This window comes from Hemiscyllium ocellatum, chromosome 1 (assembly GCF_020745735.1).
Source record: "Hemiscyllium ocellatum isolate sHemOce1 chromosome 1, sHemOce1.pat.X.cur, whole genome shotgun sequence".
Taxonomy (NCBI): domain Eukaryota; kingdom Metazoa; phylum Chordata; class Chondrichthyes; order Orectolobiformes; family Hemiscylliidae; genus Hemiscyllium; species Hemiscyllium ocellatum.
The window spans coordinates 51,126,400-51,146,343 of NC_083401.1; the positions used below are offsets into that span (position 1 = coordinate 51,126,400).

The 19,944-nt window shown below is 41.1% G+C and overlaps 1 protein-coding gene across 1 annotated transcript in view; it reads right to left on the reverse strand.

Annotated features, from left to right (window-relative positions):
- The window catches only part of amacr (alpha-methylacyl-CoA racemase), an 85,053-nt gene that overhangs the window by 22,197 nt on the left and 42,912 nt on the right, over positions 1 to 19,944 (reverse strand). Inside the window, exons 4-5 of the mRNA XM_060829221.1 lie at positions 18,727 to 18,887; positions 5,738 to 5,924 (exon numbers count right to left, since the gene is read on the reverse strand). Of these exons, the coding sequence (XP_060685204.1) occupies positions 5,738 to 5,924; positions 18,727 to 18,887 (348 nt within the window). The remainder of the gene's footprint in view (positions 1 to 5,737; positions 5,925 to 18,726; positions 18,888 to 19,944) is intronic.

Genomic DNA, 19,944 nt, shown 5'->3' on the forward strand with positions numbered 1-19,944 from the left:
GTGTGGGATGAGTTGGTTACGGAGGCAGGCACTGAGGAAGCAAATGTGGTTGTAGTAGCGAGTCTGTTTCAGGACATGGTTGAAGAGCTTCAGGGCAGAGGAAATGACCTGGGAGTTGCAGTAGGAGAGGGACTCCCTGAGATTCTTGTAGAGAAAGGAGGAAACTTCTTCAAGGCAGGCATCCTTGCAAGAGGATTCGCAGTAGGATTAAAATCAACTAGGTAAAAACAATGACTGCAGATGCTGGAAACCAGATTCTGGAGTAGAGTGGTGCTGGAAAAGCACAGCAGTTCAGTAGTTCATTGTTTTTACCTAACTGAGTGGCTAGTCAGGGGCCAATTAGAGGCAACCACATTTTGAGTAATATGTAGGCCAGATCAGGTAAGGGAGCAGATTTCCTTCGCTGAAGAACATTAGTTTACCAGATCTATTTTCTGATATTTGGCAATGATCTTATGTTCATCATTAGACTTGTAATTCCAGATTTTTTGCAATAACTGCACTAATCTGTCTCTTGCTCATGTCTGGATGGTTAAGAAGCATCTCCTTGTCAGGTTGCTTATAGAAAATGTTTCAAGGAAATATAAAGAAAATGCTGCTAATGCAGTCTGAAGCTCTCGCTGAAAAGCAATGTAGCATCAGAATGAAGTGATGAATCTTTAGATCTGAAATAAGGAGGAATTTCTTCAGTCAGAGCATCAAATCTGTGGGACTTGTTGCTGCAGAAGGTTGTGAAGACCAAGTAGTTCAAGTATTTAAGACTGAGACAGATAGGTTCTTGATTAAGAAGGAGATCAAAAGTTACAGCAAGACAGCAGGAGATTGGGCTTGAAAAATATATCAGCCATGATTGAATAATGGAGCAGACTCTCAATGGACTAAATTCCCTAATTCTGCTTTTATATCTTATTCTCAATTGACATCATCCTGGGATCAAGGGACTTCTCTGCTGCAAATAACAGCAAGTATCATTGATGTAATAACTGAAGCCACCAGAGCCTAGAGGACTGCCGAAGAAATACATTTCATATCCTGAGGCAGAGATAACTGACCTCCAACAACCACAATCATGTTTCCTTATGCTGAGTATGAGACCAACCAGATTAAAGGAGTAGGACAACAGGCCTATGAAATATCAGAAAATGAGGCGAGGAAAGTTAAAACTTGCAATGAGCATTTACTAAAACTTAAAACAAAGAGAGAAATGCTAACTTAAAGTTCTGAAAGATGCAACAGGTAGAAAAACAGAATAAGATGCCATAATTCTACTGGGACATAGGTTGCTCTCTCATTACAGAAAAATGGTGGCTTGAAGGCCACCACACTTTGCAAGAAAGCACAGATTGAGAAGGAGAGCCCTTCATTGTAACCTCAACTAGTGTTGGCCTCACTCTGCAATCTGTAATCCAGCAGCGGAGCTGACTGATTCTCCAGAGAAACTGACTGTGTGCAGGTGGAAGCTGAGCAATTCTACAGGGGAAATAAGCAAGTTCTGCAATGCCACCTAGTGGTAAGGAATTTGTTTACAGAGAATTTACAGCCACTGTTCATGCTCCACAAAGGTCCGTTCGATTTAGTTCCACAACTGTATCGATATATCCTTTCAACTCTTTCTCCCTCGTCTACAGATCTAGGTTCCCTTTAAATAGGTTGAAACTAATCACCCCAACTAGTCTGAGTATTATTCTTGTAATTACTATTCTTGTAATTGTTCCTCATTATTTACTCACTCAAATTCAGGTGGAGGTGGGGAGAGCAGAAAGGAACTACGTGGGTCAGATGCACACTCTCATCTTAAATAGAATTGGAGTTTGTCACCTAAAATCTTTGTTATTTTTCATCTGGATCATGTATTGGCTCTTTTTTTTAGAATGAGCAAAGAAACTGGCAATGTAAACTCCAAAGGTCAATAAAACATAGAACATAGAAAAGTACCGCACAGAACAGGCCCTTTGGCCCACGATGTTGTGCCGAGATTTAATCCTAATATAAAATATAGTAACTTAACTTACACACCCCTCAACTCACTGCTTTCCATGTGCAGGTCCAGCAGTCGCTTAAATGTCCCCAATGACTCTGCTTCCACCACCACAGATGGCAACGCATTCCATGCATTCACAACTCAATACAGAGCGACAATATATCTAGCTCCACAAGCCAGCTAGACAGATTAACAGCAGTGGCAGATTTTGAAAGCCAATCAGTAGCTTAGGATTTAATGACAGATAATTTGCATGCTACTTTTTACCTGTGTAAGAAATTGGTGCGCTCAATAAAATAGTACTTTTTGTATTTCATGAATTCTTATAAAACTGTTGCAAGAGAAATGGTTTTCCCTCACTGGAAAGGCCTATTCGAAACAAACAAGCATTACAAATAGTTCGAGGAAATACTTGGTCAGCTGGGTCAGGCTTCTATGTTGACATTCCTAAATTGGTCAGATGGCATCCCTTGCTCTTCCTTATCTATGTAAGTGTTCAGAGATGGCCAGGACTTTATCCTTGGCACAACATTTAAAAATATTATCTCAAACTAGGAGTTGGACAGAGAGAGGTGACTATCCTGATATTTTAGATACCTGTTCTGTATTCATTATTTAGAAAGATAATTTCAGAAAAAAAAAATTCTGATTCAGTATGTGGATGTATCTATGAGAGAAGGAGCAAAACCTGACCTACTCTTGGGAAGTAAGGCAGGGGAAGTAACTGAGGTGTCAGTGGGGGAGCACTTTGGGGCCAGCGACCATAATTCTATTCGCTTTAAAATAGTGATGGAAAAGGATAGGCCAGATCTAAAAGTTGAAGTCCTAAATTGGATAAAGGCCAATTTTGATGGTATTAGGCAAGAACTTTCAAAAGCTGATTGGAGGCAGATGTTCGCAGGTAAAGGGACGGCTGGAAAATGGGAAGGCTTCAGAAATGAGATAACAAGAATCCAGAGAAAGTAGATTCCTGTCAGGATGAAAGGGAAGGCTGGTAGATATAGGGAATGCTGGATGACTAAAGAAATTGAGGGTTTGGATAAGAAAAATAAGGAAGCATATGTCAGGTATAGGCAGGATAGATCGAGTGAATCCTTAGAAGAGTGTAAAGAAAATAGGAGAATACTGAAGAGGGAAATCAGGAGGGCAAAACGGGGACATGAGATTGCTTTTGCAAAGAATTAAGGAGAATCCAAATGGTTTTTACAAATATATTAAGAACAAAAGGGTAACTAGGGAGAGAATATCGATTTTGCTACTCCTTGGATGCTGCCTGAACTGCTGTGCTCTTCCAGCACCACTAATCTAGAATCTGGTTTCCAGCATCTGCAGTCATTGTTTTTACCCCTCAAAGATCAGCGAGGTGGCCTTTGTGTGGAGTCACAGAAAATGGGGGAGATACTAAATTAATATTTTGCATCAGTATTTACTGTGGAAAAGGATATGGAAGATATAGACTGGAGGGAAATAGATGGTGACATCTTGCAAAATGTCCAGATTACAGAGGAGGAAGTGCTTAATGTCTTGAAACGGTTAAAGGTGGATAAATCCCCAGGACCTGATCAGGTGTACCCAAGAACTCTGTGGGAAGCCAGAGAAGTGATTGCTGGGCCTCTTACTGAGATACTTGTATCATCGATAGTCACAGGTGAGGTGCCGGAAGACTGGAGGTTGGCAAACGTGGTGCCACTGTTTAAGAAGGGTGGTAAAGACCGGTGAGCCTGACCTCGGTGGTGAGCAAGTTGTTGGAGGGAATCCTGAGGGACAGGATGTACATGTATTTGGAAAGGCAAGAACTGATTCGGGATAGTCAACATGGCTTTGTGCGTGGGAAATCATGTCTCACAAACTTGATTGAGATTTTTGAAGAAGTAACAAAGAAGATTGATGAGGGCAGAGCAGTAGATGTGATATATATGGACTTCAGTAAGGCGTTCGACAAGGTTCCCCATGGGAGACTGATTAGCAAGGTTAGATCTCATGGAATACAGGGAGAACTAGCCATTTGGATACAGAACTGGCTCAAAGGTAGAAGACAGAGAGTGGTGGTAGAGGGTTGTTTTTCAGGCTGGACCAGTGGAGTGCCACAAGGTTTGGTGCTGGGTCCTCTACTTTTTGTCATTTACATAAATGATTTGGATGCGAGCATAAGAGTTACAGTTGGCAAGTTTGCAGATGACACCAAAATTGGAAGTGTAGTGGACAGCGAAGAGGGTTACCTCAGATTACAACAGGATCTTGACCAGATGGGCCAATGAGCTGAGAAGTGGCAGATGGAGTTTAATTCAGATAAATGCGAGGTGCTGCATTTTGGGAAAGCAAGTCTTAGCAGGACTTATACACTTAATGGTAAGGTCCTAGGGAGTGTTGCTGAACAAAGAGACCTTGGAGTGCAGATTCATAGCTCCTTGAAAGTGGAGTCGCAGGTAGATAGGATAGTGAAGAAGGTGTTTGGTATGCTTTCCTTTATTGGTCAGAGTATTGAGTACAGGAGTTGGGAGTAAAAAGTGAGGTCTGCAGATGCTGGAGATCACAGCTGAAAATGTGTTGTTGGTTAAAGCACAGCAGGTCAGGCAGCATCCAAGGAACTGGAAATTCGACGTTTCGGGCCAGAGCCCTTCAATCAGGAATTCCTGATGAAGGGCTCTGGCTCGAAACGTCGAATTTCCAGTTCCTTGGATGCTGCCTGACCTGCTGTGCTTTAACCAGCAACACCATTACTGGAGTTGGGAGGTCATGTTGCGGCTGTACAGGACATTGGTTAGGCCACTGTTGGAATATTGCGTGCAATTCTAGCCTCCTTCCTATCGGAAAGATGTTGCAAAACTTGAAAGGGTTCAGAAAAGATTTACAAGGATGTTGCCTGGGTTGGAGGGTCTGAGCCACAGGGAGAGGCTGAACAGGCTGGGGCTGTTTTCCCTGGAGCGTTGGAGGCTGAGGGGTGACGTTCTAGAGGTTTACAAAATTATGAGGGGCATGGATAGGATAAATAGACAAAGTCTTTTCCCTGGGGTCGGGGAATCCAGAACTAGAGGGCATAGGTTTAGGGTGAGAGGGGAAAGATATAAAAGAGACCTAAGGGGCAGAGGGTGGTACATGTATGGAATGAGCTGCCAGAGGATGTGGTGGAGGCTGGTACAATTGCAACATTTAAGAGGCATTTGGATGGGTATATGAATAGGAAGAGTTTGGTGGGATATGGGCCGGGTGCTGGCAGGTGGGACTAGATTGGGTTGGGATATCTGGTCGGTATGGACGGGCTGGACCAAAGGGTCTGTTTCCATGCTGTACATCTCTATGACTCTATAACTCTATAATTGATATAGAGCAAATGCCCAGCCTCGAGAAAAAAACTATATTAACAAGTCCTCTTGGTCTTGTTCAGGTGGTAGTACTAGTCAGGCAAATGCCTATTTTATATAAAAAGATGGACCAGGAAGGATGGAAGAAAGAGTTCCCTAACATCGTTGCTGGAGAGCAGGACGCTGCCTTCACAATTTGCTGAGATCAATACTCTGTCTTAATCATTCATTCTCTAGTACAAGTCTAAGACTCTCAACCATCATTGATTGTATACTTTTCTTGTCTGTTTAGTTAATCTATTAAAACTAAACTGTTGTTCCTTAATAAATCAACTTAAAATTACTTTTGAACAGTTAATTGGATTCTGGGACCATAATTACCCAACAGAGACAACGTTTTACACCTGTTACCTCTGAACAACAGATAGAGTAGTCATAAAGAAAAGAAACTTGCCTTCTATCAGTTGCTCATAAAACTGAGGCTCCAATGCACCCACAGCCATGTACTTTCCATCCGATGTCTTGTACGTTTCATAGAATGGTGCTCCAGTGTCCAGTAGGTTTTCACCTCTTTGCTGATCCCAAATGCCCAACTGCTGTGATTTCCAAAACCAAGAGCCACAGTAAGCTGCTCCTTCGATCTGACAAACACCAAGCAGTTTTTTAAAAATAGAATTGAAATCACGTAAACAAAATCTGTCTTTATTGAAACATATAAGATTATTAGGATGTGGATGTAAGTTTGCTCGCTGAGCTGAAAGGTTCATTTTCAGACATTTCGTCACCATACTAGGTAACATCATCAATGAAGCTGGTGTTATAACCCACTTTCTATTTATGTGTTTAGGTTTCCTTGATGATATCATTTCCCATGGCGATGTCATTTCCTGTTTTTTTTCTCAGATGGTGGTAAGTGGGGGTCCAATTTGATGTGTTTATTGATAAGAGTTCTGGTTGGACTGCCATGTTTCTAGGAATTCTCGTGCGTGTCTCTGTTTGGTTTGTCCTAGGATGGATGTGTTGTTCCAGTCAAAGTGGTCCCTTAAACATTGCTAATGTGCCTGTTTCCATCATCTCCACTTGCAGTGCATACCAGGCTTTCATCACCTTCTATGTGAAATATTTTCCCTGCACTTCTCCTCTAACCCTTCCCTCTCTCACGTCTAACCTGTGCTCTCTTATAGCTGACCTTTGCACCCTGGGAAAAAGCCTCTGACTATTCATCCTATTCATTCTTCTCTTTATTTTGTAAACCTCTATCAGGTCGCCCTTCAGCCTCATCTTTCCAGTGAAAATAATCTAAGTTTATCCAACCATTCTTCACAACTGAAACCCTCCAGTCCAGACAACATTCTGGTAAATCTTCTCTGCATTCACATCCTTCTGGTAGTGTGATGACCAGAACTGCAGGCAAATTGCAAATATGGCTGAACTAAGGTTTTATACTATTGTAGCGCAAACTGCCAACTTTTATATTTAATGCCATGGCTGATGAAGGCAAGGATGCTGCATCCCTCCATGACCACCTGTGTTGCCACTTTCAGTGCACCTCGATCCCTCTGTGTCTTAAGGGTTCTGCTATTTATTGTATAATTCGCAACTGAATTTGATCTCCAAAATGCATCACCTTCTATTTACCCAGCTTAAACTCCATCTGCCATTTCTCTGTCTAAATCTACAATCTATTATCCCATTCTATCCTTTGGTAATCCTAACCATCTGCAACTCCACCAATTTTGGTGTCATTTGTAAACTTAGTAATCAACCATCTACATTATCCTCCTGATCATTATATATGTTACGAACAAAGGTCCCAGCACTGATTCCTGCAGAACACCACGAGTTACTGATCTCCATTCCGCAAAGCACCCTTCCTCCCCTACCCTCTATTTTCTATAACCAAGTCAGTTCTGTATCCACCTAGCCAGCGTACCTGGATAGATTGACTTTGCATTCAGCTATGGTGGGATTTGGACCTCGCCCCTTGCTCCCCCCCACTGCCCCCCAGAACTTTCCCTGGATTTTTAGACAGCAAATAACAATACCACTAGGCTATTACCACCACTGAACAAAAGAGAATAGACCAGTTTTTATTTCTAGCTTTTTACTGAATTCAAATCTGATCTGCCACAGTGGGATTTGAACCATGTCCCCAGAACATTAACCTGAGGCTCTAGATTACTAGGAGAAAGTGAGGACTACAGATGCTAGAGATCAGAGCTGAAAATGAGTTGCTGGAAAAGCACAGCAGGTCAGGCAGCATCCAAGGAGCAGGAGAATCGACATTTCGGACATGAGCCCTTCTTCAGGAATGAGGAAAGTGTGCCAAGCAGGCTAAGATAAAGGGTAGGGAGGAGGGACTTGGGGGAGGGGCGTTGGAAATGCGATAGGTGGAAGGAGGTTAAGGTGAGGGTGATAGGCCGGAGTGGGGATGGGGGTGGAGAGGTCAGGAAGAAGATTGCAGGTTAGGAAGGTGGTGCTGAGTTCAAGGGTTGGACTGAGACAAAGTGGGGGGAGGGGAAATGAGCAAACTGGAGGAATCTGAGTTCATCCCTTGTGGTTGGAGGGCTCCTAGGCGGAAGGTGAAGCACTCTTCCTCTAGCCGTCGTGTTGCTATGGTCTGGCGATGGAGGAGTCCAAGGACCTGCATGTCCTTGGTGGAGTGGGAGGGGGAGTTGAAGTGTTGAGCCACGGGGTCGTTGGGTTGGTTGGTCCGGGTGTCCCAGAGGTGTTCTCTGAAATGTTCTGCAAGTAGGCGGAACCGCACTGTCCTCACCTACCACTCCACCAACTTCCATATTCATCGTATCATCCGTTGTCATTTCTGCCACCTCCAACCAGACCCCACCACCAGGGATATATTTCCATCCCCTCCCCTATCAGCCTGAAAAGACCACTCCCTCCGTGACTCCCTCATCAGGTCCACACCCCCCACCAACCCAACCTGCATTCCCGGCACCTTCCCCTGCAACCGCAAGAAATGCAAAATTTGCGCCCACACCTCCCCCCTTACTTCCCCCCAAGGCTCCAAGGGATCCTTCCATATCCACTTGCACCTCCACACACATCGTTTAATGCATCCGCTGCACCCGATGTGGCCTCCTCTATATTGGGGAGACTGGCCGCCTACTTGCAGAACATTTCAGAGAACACCTCTGGGACACCCAGACCACCCCGTGGCTCAACACTTCAACTCCTCCCTCCCCCCCCCCCCCCCCCAATCCACCAAGGACATGCAGGTCCTTGGACTCCTCCATCGCCAGACCATAGCAACATGATGGCTGGAGGAAGAGCACTTCATCTTCCGCCTAGGAACCCTCCAACCACAAGGGATGAACTCAGATTTCTCCAGTTTCCTCATTTCCCCTCCCCCCATCTTGTCTCAGTCCCAATCCTTGAACTCAGCACCACCTTCCTAACCTGCAATCTTCTTCCTGACCTTTCCACTCCCACCCCCACTCCGGCCTATCACCCTCACCTTTACCTCTTTCCACCCATTGCATTTCCAACACCCCTCCCCCCAAGTCCCTCCTCCCTACCTTTTATCTTAACCTACTTGGCACACGTTCCTCATTCCTGAAGAAGGGCTCATGTCCGAAACGAAACGTCGATTCTCCTGCTCTTTGGATGCTGCCTGACCTGCTGTGCTTTTCCAGCAACACATTTTCAGCTCTAGATTACTAGCCCAGTGACATTGCTACTAACCACCTCTGCCTTCCCTGTCATGAATACAAAAAAACTTCAATGCAATTACCAGCTATATATTTTTTAAAATGATATTATATCATCTCCTCAGATCTAATGATAACGCTAAGCAGGCTTTAAAAAACGTTAAATATGTCTTTTGTAAAATCACTCTCACTGAACTTCAAAATTTATAAATATCCAACTGATAATTCTGGGAAATTACTTTACAACACAAATGATTTCCCAAAGAAATACTAAACTTCAAGTACTTCAAAAAAGACTTTGTATATTTTTTAATTAGCTGATTAAGACAGACATAAAAAATATTTTGAGGCAATTCCAATTTGAAGGATAAAATATATTAGTTTTATTTAATGTTTAGTAAAGAAATGTCTGGATTTTAACCTCATCACCATCCGATGATGACGTTTCTGGACATATCGGAATTGAGTAATGAACCTCATTTCCATCAGTTTAAATATTTAAAAAAAACAAATCAGATCATCTATAAGATAATCACAAAACAGCAGATCTTAGCATTCAAGTCATTCACACTACAACTTGAACTGAATATCAAATCAGGGAGAGGTCTGCAATGTGAGATTTCCAGCAGCACATTCCAGGTGGGAGGAATCATTTTTTTTAAGGCATGTGGAAAGTTTGCAACTTTCAAAACTTCTTGAATGGATCTGTTTGGCCTTTTCTCGGAAGGCAATCTACTCATTCCAAGTATTAGTCTTTTAGCTTAACTGCAGTACTCCAGATGTAGTCTGACTACTGCCTAACATAAGTGAATTCCCTACTTTTGCATTGAGTTTCCCTCTCAATAAAACACAACTTTTTTTTAGACAGAAAATATATATCCGAGTCATTAACATAATTATACTATGAACTCGTGTGGAGTTGGTTCCAGCAGTTGTAGCTTGCTTGCCTTTTTGGGCTGAACAGGCTGGCGTTTCAACTCAACTGGAGTCCCCTTCTGCTTCACCACTCTCTTGGCCTCTTCACTCACTGTAGAAAGCTGTCCCAACTTTTCCGATGAATATGCGCAATACAGTTATTAATTGTTTAGCAAGAACCATGCTTTTGATGTTTTTGTTGATAATAAGACCAACAGCATGCTTTATAACATTATAAATTGTTACAGTCTTGCCATGGTAACATTTGTGGGGCATACTCTTTTGTACGGTGCCTGTGACCTTAATGCCAACAATATCACTTTTTGTGTAGGTAAAGAAATAAGTAAAGATTAACTTTCCTGATGATTTGCTGCACTTGCACACTAACCTTCTACAATACATGCATTAGGTCACCCAGATCTCTCTGCAACTCGGAGCTCTGCAAGCTTTCACCATTTCAATAAAATGCTTAATTTTTAATTCTTTCTGCCAAAATGGACATGTTTACAATTCCACATTGTACTCTATTTGCTAGTTCCCTGTACACTCAGTTATCTATATCTTAGGCCCTTATCTTCATCATAACTCACTTTCCTACCTATTTTTGTGACAACAGCCAATTTAGATACTTTCTTTATTCACTCATGGGACCTGAGCACCACTAGTCAGCATTAGATATACCTCTAGAAATATGTATACCTTCTGTCCCTTAATTCAAATCACTTACATAAATTGTAAAGCTTTGAGGCTCCAGCAGTTTTTCCCTCATGACATCCCAGACTAACAAGGCTCATACACTCTTACTCTCTAATTTCTGCTTGCCAGCCAATCTTGTATCCATCCCGATGCGTCACCCACAACACCATGAGCTTTTATTTTCTGCAATAGCCTTTGATGTGCTACCTTATGAAGTACCTTCTGGAATCCTGAGACCTCAATTACCCATTCAACAAGTGCCATCTTCTTGAACATTGGCTGTCTTGTTGGAATCAGTTCCCAGTAACCAACCTTGTTAATAGCCAATGTCTGAAATGTTTCAACATGATGCTCTTCCTGAGGTTGCTATATATGTTGGAACCTCTTTAATCAATAATCAGCCTACAATTAGCCTCCAAGCTTGGCCTCATGAATAAACAATGCTTGTTTAGTCTGTCTTTTCCTTTCTTCATAAGCTGTCCCAAAGTCCATGTCATTTCCAGCTCAATTGAAAATTGATTAAAAAGAGAAATCAGCAATGCTTCCAACACTTGTTATAATGGTTTTAATAACAACCTCTAACATTTTCTGTATGACAGATGTTAAGCTAACTGACCCATAATTTCCTGTTTTCTAATACCTTCCTTTTTAAATAATGGAGATACATTAGCTATTTTCCATGCTAAAGGAACTTCCTTTAAATCTAATGAGTTTTGGGAAACTAAACCAATGCATGAACTATTTCACGAGCTATTTCTGTTAAAACTCTAGGATGAAATTCATCAAGACATGGGGACTTGTTAACTTGCAGTTACAATGATTTACTCAGCACTATGTCTCAGGGAACTGTCATTTTCTTGAGTTCCTCCCTCCCTTTCAATTTGTGATAATATAGCTATTTGCAGGATGTTGCTTACATAATCTCGGACAAAGACTGATGCAAAATGTCTGTTCAATTCATCTGCCATCTCCTTATTCTCCATTACTAATTCACCAGATTCATTTTCTATCGAACCAACACTTTGTTAACTCCCTTTTCTTTAAAATATCTTAAATCTTTTCTATCCATTTTTCTATTTTTCGCTAACATTCTTTCATACTCTAATTCCAACACCCCAGCCCAATTCTGGTAATTGCTTTTTTAAAAAATATTCTGTTCAGCCACCTATCTTTGTAGAATTATACATCTTTTGAGTTTCATTTGATTTATTGTTGTCACATCTACCAGGAAACAGTGAAAATTTCTTACTTTTGTAAAATTAACCATGGATGGTGGGACCACCTCATAGAACTTTCCTTATTACTTAAATGCATCTATTCTGGGCTTTGTGGATTAATCCGTTAAATCTAATTTATCTCTATTGACCAATCCATTAAGCTAAATTACAGTTTATTTCACAAACTCTACTTTTCTGCCCATAAATGCCCTTGTTTAAGTTCAAAATAGTCACCTACAGCCCACTCTTCTTTCCCTCAAAATGTATGAAAGATTCTTATAATTATTATAATTTGCAAGAATATCCATTTATTGAATCACATCTAATGTTGGACACTACTGTAAGATATGTACTTCCAACCATCTTAAACATTTCAAAATCTCTCTCTGTGGTTCATCCACAGTTTCTAACTACAAACCAGTTTGAAAAAAAAAATTTGATTTGAATAACTTGACACTTACTCCACTATGAACTCAATTTACCAGAGTGAGGCCATGGATACAGATCCTCAAGAAGCATATCCTGAAAGGTGACTACAGAGTAATTAGGCCACCTCCCTGTCTCCTATCCACTAATTATTTGTGTCCAAATCTCATGCTTCTATTTTCATAATGTCTCTAAAGAGGAACTTGGCAAATGGCTTCTGGTAATCTATTTGAATAACATCGACAGCTATTATTTTATCCACCATTTTAGTTGTTCCTTCAACAAAATTCAACTAGATTTTTTCACTGGCAGAGGTAGCAACAAGGAAGAATTCATAGACTGTATTCAGAATAGTTTCTGAATGTACTGAGAATCCAATGAACCTTGGGTAGGGATGGTAAAGTGAAGAAACCTTGGGTGACAAGGGATGTAGAAGATCGAGTCAAGACAAAGAAAGAAGTTTAAATTTGAGGAGGCAAGGCACTAGAAGATTACAACATAGCAAGGAGGGAACTTAAGAATGAACTTAGGAGAGCTAGAAGGAGGGCATGGAAAAGCTTCAGCGGAGAGGATTAAGGAAAACTGAGGAACGAGATTACTGAGCCTTTGGCAATGATCTTTGTGTCCTCACTGGAGTAGTGCCAGATGATTGGAGGGTGGCAAATGTTCTTCCCTTGTTCAAGAAAGGGAATAGGGATAATCCTGGAAATTACAATTTTATGTCGGTAGTAGACAAATTATTGGAGAGGATTCTGAGAGACGGGATTTACGGTTATGTGGAAAACCAGTTATGAAGTTGTGGGTATACTTTAAAAGAGTTAAAAGCAGCAGAACTACCAGACACAGCACCAAGTGTTCTCAATAAGGCAACAATGTAACAATTGGTCAAACAACTCAATTAGCTCATTGCCTTAGAGACAAAAATAAATTTGAATTTGGCCAATCAATTTAAACTATACCCAGAAAAATATCAAACTCCAATCCAGTTTGAATTTAGTATACTGACGATCTTAAAAGCCAGTGACACAATCCGATGCTTTGGGGGGTATATGACTGGGGAAAATTGAACAGTTGAGAGGAGAACTGACAAGCAAAGACAAGCAAGTAAACAGACTGCCTGAAAAATAACTCTCTTAAAAGAACCTTTTCAATCAGTAATCTGTGATGCAGAAATTCCTAAGAAGAAGAAAAGAAAACACAGTAGATCCGAATGGAAGAATGAAAACTGCCTGGTTTTGAGATAAGTGTGGTCTTGTAAATCCTAATTGGGAGTTTTATTGGACTAGTATTAGAGGAGGAAGAAATCATAAATAGTGGTTAGTTAATTATACTCCATTATACTTTAAGAAATAAAGTTGTTAATTTTTACTTTAAATACTTCTTGGCACTCAAATGTTTACAGATTACTGCACGGGATAAATCTTTTCTGTGTTGCTGGTTTTAAATTTAGCAGGAGGATTTACGATGTGTTGTAACAGTATGGCTTTTAGAGGGGCAGGTCATGCCTCACAAGCCTTATTGAATTCTCTGCGGATGTGACAAAACACATTGATGAAGGTATAGCAGTGGATGTGGTGTACATTGATTTAAATTATTGTTTAAGGTTCCCCATGGTAGGCTCATTCAGAAAGTAAGGAGGCATGGGATAAAGGTAAATTTGGCTGTCTGGATAGAGAATTGAATGGCCCACAGAAGACAGAGGGTGGGTAGTAAATGGAAAGTATTCAGCCTGGACCTCAGTGACCAGTGGTGTTCCACAGGGATCTGTTCTGAGACCTTTGCTCTTTGTTATTTTTATAATGACTTGGAAAAGGAAGTGAAAGGGTAAGTTAGTAAGTTTGCCAATGACACAAAGGTGGAGTGGTGGGTAGTGTGGAGGGCTGTTCTAGGTTGCAATGGGACATTGACAGGATGCAGAACTGGGCTGATAAGTGATAGATGGAGTTCAACCTGGAAAAGTATGAAGTGATTCATTTTGGAAGGTCAAATTTGAATGCAGAATACAGGGTTAAAGACAGAATTCCTGGCAGTGTGAAGAAACAGTGGGATCTTGGGGGTCAATGTTCATAAAACTCTCAAATTTGCCACCCAAGTTTGATAGGCCTGTTAAAAAGGCATATAGTATGCTGGCTGAGTTTCCTCATTCCTGAAGAAGGGCTTATGTCCGAAACGTTGATTCTCCTGCTCCTCGGATGCTGCCTGGCCTGCTGTGTTTTTCCAGCACCACATTTTTCAACTCTGGTACTCCAGCATCTGCAGTCCTCACTTTCTCCTGGCTTTCATTAACAAAGGTTTGAGTTTAACAGCCATGAGGTTATGCTGTGGCTCAATAGAGCCCTGGTAAGCTCACACTTGAGATATTGTGTTCAGTTTTAGTTGCCTCATTATAGGAAGCATTTAGAAGCTTTAGAGAGGGTTAAAAGGAGATTTACCATGATGCTGCCTGGGCTGAAGGGCATGTCTTATGAAGAAAGGTTGAGGGAGCGAAGACTTTTCTTATTGGAGCAAAGAAGGGCAAGAGGCGACTTGATAGAAGTGTACAAGATGACGAAAGGCATAGATAGAGTGAAGAGTCAGAGACTTTTGCCCAGGGCAGAAATGGCTATCATAAGGAGGCATAATTTTAAGATGATTGGAGAAAGGTTTAAGAGATATGTCAGAAGTCGGTTCTTTACACAGAGTGGTGGGTGAATGGAATACACTGCCAGCAGTAGTAGGTAAAAACAAGGACTGCAGATGCTGGAAACCAGAGTCTAGATTAGAGTGATGCTGGAAAGCACAGCAGGTCAGGCAGCATTCGAGGAGCAGGAAGGTCGACGTTTCGGGCAAAAGCCCATCGATTTTCCTGCTCTGCCAGCAGTAGTACTAGAGTCTGATACATTAGGGACATTTGGATAGGCATATGAATGATTGCCAAATGAAGTGCATCTAAATTAGTCTGATCTTAGAGTAGGATAAAAGGTCAGCACGACATCAATGGCCAAAGGGCCTGTACTGTGCTGTACTGTTCTGTGTTCTATGTTTAATATGTTGTGACTCCAATAGGGATCTCAGACTATTTTGGATCTGATAAACCCATCTCATCAGACATAAATAATTGATTTCAGAGTAAAAGATCCCCAAGGAATAGTGAACATAAAACATGGTAGAATTCAGCTCTGAGATTGGGTAACTTGGGCTAGAAAAAAAACTGCGCTAAACTTGAACAAATGTAATTATATCAGAATGAGGTCAATTTTGGTTGCGATTTGGAGATGCCGGTGTTGGACTGGAGTGTACAAAGTTAAAACTCACACAACACCAGGTTATAGTCCAACAGGTTTAATTGGAAGCACACTAGCTTTCGGAGCGTCGCTCCTTCATCAGGTGGTAGTGGAGGGCTCAATCCTAACACACAAAATTTATAACAAAAATTTACAGTGTGATGTAACTGAAATTATACATTGAAAAACCGATTGTCTGTTAAGCCTTTCATCTGTTAGAATACAGTGATAGTTTCACTTCTTTCATGTGTAAATCACAAAACCTTTTTTTATATAAAAGATGCATTCTCAGGTTAGCTGTTAACAATGGTGATAGCTAGACAATATGTTGAACGTGTTAGCCCCCTGTGTTCTCTGTCTATGCCATGATGTTTAGATTGATTCTAATCTAAAAAGTGAGATAATGGAGTTTTACATGAATTCATGCAGTTTTTGAGCAAAGTACAATGTAACCCTGCAAGTACAAATTCACCCCACAAAACATATGTGTGCATGTGGGTCTTTGTCTGTCTGGGTTGGGAGATGTGAGTGTGAGAAAGTGTATGTGTGTGTGTTTAGTGGGTGCAGAGTGTCTTAAGTCTGTGAGGGGATGCATGTGTGAGTATGGGAGTGTGTGTGTCTGTAAGGGTGTGTGTGAGTGTCTGTGTGCGCGTATGTGTGTCCGTGTGTAGGATTATCTGTGTGTGTGTATAGTGCAATGGTGGTCACCTGTAATGTGACGTGAACCCAAGGTCCCAGTTGAGGCCCTCCCTATGGGTACCAAACTTAGCTATCAGCCTCTGCTCGGCCTCTGCTCAGGTGATGAAGGAGTGACACTCCAAAAACTAGTGTGCTTCCAATTAAACCTGTTGGACTATAACCTGGTGTTGTATGATTTTTAACTTTGTTCACCCCAGTCCAACACCGGCATCTCCAAATCATGTCTTCATTACGAACTATATCAGCATGGATACAAGATTTGACTAACTAATAGAAGACAGAGTTGGAATAATGGGCATTTTCAGGATGGCAAACTGTAATTAGTAGAGGGAATCAGCGCTACAGCCACAATTATTTAAAAGTACATTAATGACTTGGACGATAGAAGTGAATTTACTATCATCAGATTTACAGATAAAACAAAAATAGATGGTAAGGCATGTAATGAAGATGACATAAGGAGTCCATAGAAGGATTATAGATAGGTTAAGTCCGTGAGCAAAAACCTGGCAAATAGAATACAGAGTGGGGAAATGTGAGATGATGCATTTCAGCAGGAAGAATCGATGCAAACTAATTAAATGGGAAAGACTCCAAAAGCTGCAGCACAGAGGGAGTTAGAGGTCCTTGTGCATTAATCACAAAAACCTAGCATTGAATTTCAGTTAGGGAAGGCAAATGCAATGTCGATCTGTATTTCAAAAGAATGGAGTGTAAAAGGGAGATTTTAATAAAACTACACAAGGCACTAATCAGGCCAAAGCTGGCATACTGACCAGTTTTAGTCCCTTATCGAAGGAAATATATTACTTTGGCATTGGAGGTAGGTCAAATAAGTTGATTCACTAAGTCGATTCAGGGTATGGAAAAATTTTCTTATGGAGAGAGGTTCAGTAGATAGGGCTTGTACTCTCTGGCATTTTGAAGAATGAAAGAAGAACCTACAAGATTAAGGGGCTTGACAGAATAGATATGAAGAGGTTGCTTCCCCTTGGATGAGAGGCTAGGACCAGTGGACGTAATCTCAGAATAAGACGATTGCTCATTTAAAACAGAGAAGGAATTTCTTTTCAGAGGATCGTGTATCTTTGGAATTCTTCATCACAGAGGGCTGTGAAGGCTGACTCATTAAGTATATTCAAAGCTGAAAAAGACACATTCTAATCATTAAGGGAAACGAGGGTTGTGGGGAAAAGATAGGAAAGTGGAGGTTAGAATTACAAGATCAGGCATGATCTCATTAAATGCTACAGTGGAATCAATGAGCTGAATGTTTAATGGTCTTATGTTAGATATGACTTAGTCTTTAAAAGTCCACTCTTCCCCTGATGAACACATATTTGACCGAATACTTCAGTTATTTAAACACAACACAGGAGCAAATTACTGCGGGGACTGATGAAGAGTCATCCAGATTCAAAATGTTAGCTTGCTTTCTCTCTATGCTGTGAACTCCAGCACTTTTTGTTTTCAGTTTACCTCAGTCACTTGTTCTCCAATAACAGTACTTACTCACAAGTGATACTTGAATACAAGGTCAATAAGTTCCTACTTTAGCTTTCTGAGCTTTATTAACCATGGAGAGAGATTGCCAATTTTGATATCATGCAAATTAAGGATGTTTTGGAATATTATGACCAATGCATCAATAATTTGTTCACCTTTTTCTTAAACATCTGGGAGGAAAACCAACAGAATTTACAGATGTGTCTAATCTAATAATATACATTTCTCTCATTTTTTTGTTTTATTCATCTTGAATACAGCTAGTTATATTTCTTAATGTATTTTTAGAGTTTATCTTTAATATTATGCCAGATATATTTAACACAGCCTACCTTGTTTATCCGCAAATCCATTAAAAGGTAATTTTAGTATCTGTTGCATGACAACCACTGAAATGATGAGGCTCAGTTTCCCTAATGATTGCCATTGCTTGGGTTTCAGTTGCAACCCTTCAACACCACCAGCAAACCAAGGCTATAACCTGGTTGGCCGCTAGACAGATGTGGGATCAAGTTTTTTAAAATGTCATTAACCAGTACAAAATACAAATGAACAATTAACATGAATAGCCATATACAAGAAGCAACAATTTACAGGAGAAAGGGGGGCCCACCCACACCCCAAACCCACCATTTAACCAGTTTTCAGGGAAATGAGGACAAAGCTCAAATCTCACATTCAGTCATCACAAAAGTCACAGTAACAAATACATACAAGACAGTCCAATCAAATGAGGAACAGTGCAGAGAATACAGACCCTCCCACCCCCACCACCATTCGGCCACCCAGCAAGCCACCCTTCCCTCCCACCTTCCGGCCACTCTAAGGCAGCCCACCCCAAAGCCCTTCTGGCTCTCGGTCTGCCCCATGCTCCTTCCAGCTGGGATCAAGTTTATTTAAGTGAAGTTTGTCATCAAGGTCATGAAGGCCTCAAAGTCCCTAGGTCTACAAGGTTAATTGCCTATTATCAGGCTCTTCAATACCTTTGCCTCTTCCCCATCAGTATCAGACAGAGATTTTAAGATTTCTGTAGTCAAAGTATTAGCTCACCATGCTTGCATCGATGAGCTGTCCTTTCCCAGATCGTATTCTCTCATACAGAGCTAGCATTATACCCATGGCACACATAATGCCACCTCCAGCAAAGTCAGCGAGAACGTTTAGTGGTGCATAAGGTTTCTCACCTTTCCTGCCAAATTTTGACAGAAGACCTAAGTTCCAAATAAATGTTGTTAGTAAACTGCATTACAAAAATACAGTTGTATAAACTTTTTTACAAAGTAAGACATTTTAACATTTCAGTATTTTTATTAATTCTTTCAGTTATGAGTGTCACTGGCAAAGATTGTTTTGTTGCTATCCCTATTCTCCCTTGGCAAATAGTGGTGGAACTTTATCTGAGATTGCTGCAATCTTGTGGTGCAAGTAATTCTGGAGTGCTGAGTGGTTGGGAGTTCCAAGATGACTTAAAAACGTCAATTACGTAATGGTAAAAACCTTTTAGTGAGACAAGCAGCAATTGCTATAAGGACTGTTCTGGATGCCATTCACCATCAGCACCAATCAGGACAATAGTCCTCCTATTTGGGACCTCAAAATTGCCCTGGGTTTCTATTAGGATTATAAATCTCCAAAGACTTTACAGCTATTAGATTTTCACTCATTCAAGGTTTGCATAAAGATTTGTGGCTTGGGTGTCGGTTGTTGTAGCTGTGAGTACATTCACCAAGCTGGGAAGTTGATTTGCAAACGTTTCGTCCCATGTCTAGGTGATACCTTCAGTGCTTTGGAGCCTCCTGTGAAGTGCTGCTGTACTGTGTCTTCCGGAAGTTATTTAGTTCCACTCCTGCTGCTTCCATTTGTTCACTGTAGCGGCCGGTTAATTGAAACTAGGTCTACTTATTTATTGATGGACAAATGAACAACCAGAACCGGCAACCAAAAGCAGCAGGAATGGAACCAAATAGAGTCCAGAAGACACCGTTTAGCCGTGCTTCACATAAGCTCCAAAGCTCTGAAGATGCCACCTAGGCAGGAGACAAAACACCTGCAAATTAACTTCCCAACTCGACGAACATAGCCACAACTATGATTTTTTTCCTTCATTTTCAGCAAGTAAATTAACCAGACCTTAAATTCCACCCCTCATTGGGAAGAAGTCCCAACTTCTAGAATTGCTGGCTAATCTGACTGCCCACCAACTCCAGCAGTCCTAAGCATGTCAGAACTAGTTAGTGGGCATTGTGGGTACAAGTCCAGCGGTATCTT